The sequence below is a fragment of the Lolium perenne genome, chromosome 2 (genome assembly GCF_019359855.2).
Source record: "Lolium perenne isolate Kyuss_39 chromosome 2, Kyuss_2.0, whole genome shotgun sequence".
Lineage (NCBI taxonomy): Eukaryota > Viridiplantae > Streptophyta > Magnoliopsida > Poales > Poaceae > Lolium > Lolium perenne.
The window spans coordinates 8,181,359-8,187,050 of record NC_067245.2 but is presented as its reverse complement, the minus strand read 5'-3'; the positions used below and the strand labels follow the sequence as shown (position 1 = coordinate 8,187,050).

The following is a 5,692-nucleotide window of genomic DNA, read 5'->3' as shown; positions in this document are numbered from 1 at the left end:
CACCTAAGCATGAATGCAAGTTTTCATTCGAGGTAAAAGCATATTGATGTATGCTATCATTGGATTCGAGATGTTCTGAATTCCAAATGCAGATTGAGAAGATGCACATAGATGACAATGGGGCTGATATGTTGGCCAAGTTGGTGACAAGAGGAAAGCTCGACATATGCCATCGGCTTGTCGGCATGACTCCTGGTAGGCAGTGAGACCCTCCATGATGTCAGAGGGGGAGTTTGTTGGGCCATGTCCCTCCACATGGAGGTGTGTTGGTAGCCCAACATCAGCCTAGAAAGTCCAACACATATCAACTGTTGATCGAGGTTCGCATCCAATGGTTATGTTGCCTCCTTGAGAGGTAGATAAGGACAAAACCCGCCACCCTTGGTGGCTATAACTAAGAGAACAAGGGCAAGCCAGAACATGGCTACTGCTGTGAGAGGGTGAGAGAACGCACTAGAACACCACAACCAAGTGAGAAGAGAGGATGAAGGAGATGTAATCTATGTCCAAATTTCTAATATCTGATCGGTCTGTCTTCAAGCTCGTGTTTAGAGGTTCAAAGGTTCTTGGATCGGCTCCAAACTCGATGAGCTTATTCCTGAGTACTTCGATCTGGATAGCTCGTTTGAAATTTGGGTTAGAGAAGAATCAGATTTGAGAGCTGTGAAGTCAGTACAGACCGCTGCAGTTTTAGCACATAATAGTTTTGGGAGACGAATAGTTTGGGCAGGCAAGCGATTGAGCTGATTTTTGGTCAGTATGTTGGGAACTCATATAGCTGCTTCTCTGCCAAATTTGGTGATGTGATATCTGTGCTTTGTTGTATCTTGCCTCTTGTGGTTGTTGTTATTGTTGCCGGTGGGCAACAAGGTGAAGTGTGTTATAATCTCTAGATGTTTTAGAGAAGACTCTGTACCTTGATTTCTCATAGTGAAGCTTGCGTGGACTAAGGTTTACACCCGTAGTTTATTCCTCCTCAACGTAAATCCTTGAGTCACTTGTGCATGTGCTTGTGTTTATTTTTTCGGCTGTGTCTATTGGCTAAAGCTATCCTAGTAGTTTATCTAACTTTCACACATGCATAGTAGGGGTGGTTGTGCCGCTCCTGCCCCAACATTTTCGTGTGGTGGAAGCCATAACTTTGTTTTGGTTTCGTGTGCATATTTATAGTCAGTCTAATAGGCTATATATGGGTACACACGATTAGAAGGATTGCATCAATTCAACACGCTCATTACTCGAATTCAGCAGAAGGTGGCGGCTATGTCATTTGGGGATTGGTTGTTGTGGACGACGTCCCTGGCTCATCCTCCTCATCGTGCTCCCCAGAGAGCTCCTCCAGCGATTTCCCCTTGGACTCCGGCACGAGGAATGTGAAAAGGAACCCGACCACGTTGCACCCGGCGAGCACGAACAGGGAGTTACGGACGCCGATTCCCGGCGGGTACCCGGCGTCCGTCCTGGCAGGATCCGTGCTCTGCGCAGCGTACAGAAACCCAAAGGACCCGACGATGGCGCCCGCCTTCCCGGCCGCCGCGGAGATCCCGTGGCACGTCGACCGCAGCCGCGCCGGGAAGATCTCGGCCGGCACGATGAAGGTGGTGGAGTTGGGCCCGAAGTTGGCGAAGAAGAAGGTGAAGGAGAACATGACCACGAAGCCGACGTGGTTCCCTGGCGTCGTCCAGTGGTGGTACGGCACGGCGAGGCCGAGCATGAACGCCGTCATGAAGAAGAAGCCGCCCAGCTGGATGGCGAAGCGGCCCACCACGTCGATGAGGAACACGGTGAACCAGTACCCAGGGATGGTGCCGCACAGCGCCACCAGCGTCTGCGCGCGCGAGATCTTGAACATCTCCTGCAGCGCGTTCATGGTGTCCGCCCTGGGCAGCCACTCCACGGCCGTGTAGATGTCCTTCTGGAACAGGTTCTGCGAGTAGAAGGCGATGTCCAGCACGAACCAGCACACCGTCGTGCCCAGCAGGTGATGGCCATGCCGCCTCGCAAACTCCTTGGAGAAGAGCCCGAACTGCTCGCGCCGGCCGTGCTCCGCCTTCATCTCTGGCTCTTCCGCGGCGAGCTCCATGTTGAGCACCCGCGCCATGTCCGACGTGGCCTGCTTGGTGTTCTTAGCGACGAGTGCCGTGTAGCGCGCCGTCTCCGGCATCTTCATGCGCCAGTAGTAGGTCAGCAGCGCCGGGACGGCGCCGAACATGAGGACGATGCGCCACGCATAGTCGGCCTGTGGAACCGTTGAGCCCGCACGATCGTCCCTGTACGCCGGCGCGTCAAACTGCTCCTTGAATGCCGAAGAAACAATAATGGCGACGATGCCGCCCGTAAGGTTGCCGAACCCTTGCATGGCGAAAACGGCGGCGATGAACGCGCCGCGGGTGCGCTTGTTGGCGTACTCGGACATGATGGTCGCCGAGAGCGGGTAGTCGCCGCCGATGCCGAAGCCGAGCCAGAAGCGAAAGAAGCAGAGCGTGGCCATGACCCCGTTTGCACTCGACCCGAAAGACAGGCCAGAGGCGACGCAGCAGAGCACCATGATCATGAGCGTCATGCCGTAGACCTTCTTCCGTCCCATCTTGTCGCCGAGCCAGCCGAAGAAGAGCTGGCCAGTGAGGGTGCCACAGAAGGCTACGCCGTTGACGGCGGCAGAGACGTTGGGTGGGAGGGAACCCGGCGTGGCGGAGCTCGGGTCGAAGTAGTAGATGCGGCCCAGGAGCTTGGTGACGAGGGAGATGGAGAAGAGGTCGTAGGCGTCGGTGAAGAAGCCCATGCCGGCGATCACGATCGCCGTGAAGTGGTACCACTGTGTCTTGGCGGCGTCGAGCGCGCCGAGGACCTTGAGCTCTCGAGCCATGGCGCCCGGGGAGTGCTGTGGTTGGTTCGTCTTAGTCAAAGGCCGGAAGCACGTGTAGGGTTACTGTAGAACATGAGCAAGCAAAGTTGATTTTCAGAAATTATAACACGACGTGTGGACAGGGAGTAGCACACCCATGCTTGCTTGCGTGTATAAAATCCATTTTCATTTATTTTCTACTAAAAATTATCTGATTTTTAAAAATTCGCGACATCCAGACAGGATAATAATATGAGTGTGACTATTTTTTAGTTGATTGAGAACTAACTTTGTGATCAGCTAGATGATATCATCAAATCTCAGTTGCAACTCATAACTAGAACGAGTCACAATACAAATTAAGTGGTGTAAAACTTAACTAAGCATGAAATTAGCAAATCCCTAATAATATAACCTCCGTTCCATAATATGAGCCGGCACTCGTTATAGTTGATTTTTTCAAATGTACGGATGGCAACTATGATTTTTTCCATGCCACGTTAGGGTCTAACACTTGAGTTGATATGCGGCCAGAGTCAACCCAACAAGATGCTACATCCATTCTATAAAACAAGGCATACAAATTTTGTTAACATGTAATACTTTATGTATTGAACAAAGTTTATAAACAAAAGTATGAACATGAACAATACAAAATATATATTAATAAATCAACCATAAGACATGTTCATAGTGTATGTATTCAATACCGTAAATATTGATATTTTTAATTATATCTTTGATCAAACTTAGTACAGTATATATTTTAATTTTCAGCTGAATATTCGCCTTGTTTTTTTGAAACAGGATACTGTGTATGAAAAAACTTGTCATTTTTAATTGAGTTTCGAAAGACCCATTGAGGAGCATTTTGAGGATTAGGGAAAAAAACAGGTGACAAAAGATTAATAAAAACCCAGTTCAGCAAGTATCGAAAACGAGGAGAGTGAGAGGAAATATAAATAGCAGAATCCTGGAACAAAATTTAAAAGATAATCATTCACATATACATGTACAGCAAAAACTAATAAATATCGATCTACCTGATGCTACTGATCAATTCGGATGCAGTTTCCTTGGTTTCCTACCGGCTAGCAGGACCCTGAAACATTATGGAGAGGCGATGGATATGGCTAGCACCGTGAGGTCGAGCTTGAGCTTCATCTTTGGTGGCACATTTATAGGGAGCAAACTTGATGAATTTTAAACGGTGGCAGCATCTTATGTGTTTTGAAACGTGTGTATTCTTCAGCGGATGTCCACGCGTCTCGATTTGTTACTGAGAAAATATGCCTGGTAGACTTGATCAGTTGAGTGATCTGCCAGCTTACTGCAAAGAAAATTCCCAGCGGATTTGGACCAGCACTGCACCGGTTGGTTTCTTGTCTCCGCTTCTAGTTGACTAGACACGTATTCACATCACCGTTCGATCTGCTAACTGTCACCACGTACGTACTCCGTATTCAGTATGTGCTATTAGGGTGTCAAGTTAGCTCACACTTATGTTCCCATTTTAAATCATCTTCAAATACTACACAAATTTGAGTGATGCATGAATGGACACGTAGCAGCGGTGATGGCATGAGAATACTATACTATTAGCCTAGAAGAAGGCATTGTTCGGGCTCCGGGAGGCATATTCCTTGCCAGAATGACATCCAAGAGTCAAGGTCGTCAGTGTCATAGATCTTCCTCCGACCGGTTTGTTTTTTCCTTTGCAGAAGGGTGACTGGCAGGATTATATTTGTCCACGTTTTGATGCCCAAAAGTTTTAGGTCTGGTCTACTTGCTTATACGTAGGCATGAATTGTTTGTACTTTTGTGATTATTCTTCGCTTCATGATTGAACAGCTACCGAAGATTAAGTAAAGGTGGCTACCGTCAGGGCAAGACCAAGCGACGGGAGGATCTCAGGTGATTGATAAGCGAATTGAGGGACTCTATGCAACCGCGAGACTAAGAGATCCAAGCTCAAGCACGCATCGTGATCGGCATCGTGATCCTTCATAGTTTCTGTGTTTGGAGGCCAACCCCGCATCGTGATCCTTCATAGTTTCTTTGTTTGGAGACCGACCCTGGGTGTATGCGTGTGGTTTTTCATGTTGACTAAGTTGTATGCCGCAACATGTTATTAACTCGTTGTGAACATAAAGACTTTATTAATTTAAAAACAGGCATATGCATGCCTTTTATTTAAAAAGAAAACATCTCAGCAAGGTCCATGTTGCTTAAGAACCATGTTGTCTAACAATTTTTCTTCTCTCCTGCTCAGTCCATACGGACACACGTACCTCCGAGGAATATGATACCCACATACATGATTCCAGGATTTATTCTCTATTTACGGATGAAGGTCTTCCCGGTTTTGCTTTATCTTTTCTCTTGTTTTGTTGTGACCTAACGGACTGTATAGAGATAGGAAAATCTTGTAGGAAATAGGGTCTGAAATGTGAAGGGTCCATGGCAATTTGCTATCACACCGGACACCTGCTGGCCGCATGATAATTGGGGGAGTCTGTGCTTCTTGATCGATCAAAATGATGATCCACTGAAGCAACTATACATTAACAAGCTAGCCAAACCCAAGGTCCTTTCAGGGTGAAAACCCAAGGTCTGGCCTTAATTGGTTGTGCCTGGCAATGTCCTTGGTGGAGGTATTTGTTTTGAGAGCGGGGACTAGTCTGTATTTCAGGTGTTGACTTGGCGGTGGATGTATTGCTGTTGTTAGGCCCGAGATACTGTAGCGGGACTTTTTTTTCTTAGTTTTCTTTTCTTGTTTTTGGCTGTGTGCATCCGTAGTGCCATTAGGGTGGTGCGTTGTTGCAGAGGCTGGGTGTAATTGGTATC

The 5,692-nt window shown here is 47.7% G+C and overlaps 1 protein-coding gene across 1 annotated transcript; it reads right to left on the bottom strand.

Moving 5' to 3' along the window:
- Nucleotides 1-886: 886 nt before the first annotated feature.
- LOC127331066 (probable inorganic phosphate transporter 1-4) lies at nucleotides 887-3,987 on the bottom strand. Its single transcript, XM_051357144.2, has 2 exons — nucleotides 3,889-3,987; nucleotides 887-2,929 (listed from the first exon to the last, which is right to left on the bottom strand). The coding sequence occupies exon 2, from the start codon at nucleotides 2,864-2,866 to the stop codon at nucleotides 1,262-1,264; it is 1,605 nt and encodes a 534-aa protein (XP_051213104.1). The 5' UTR covers nucleotides 2,867-2,929; nucleotides 3,889-3,987; the 3' UTR covers nucleotides 887-1,261.
- Between the last annotated feature and the right edge of the window lie 1,705 nt (nucleotides 3,988-5,692).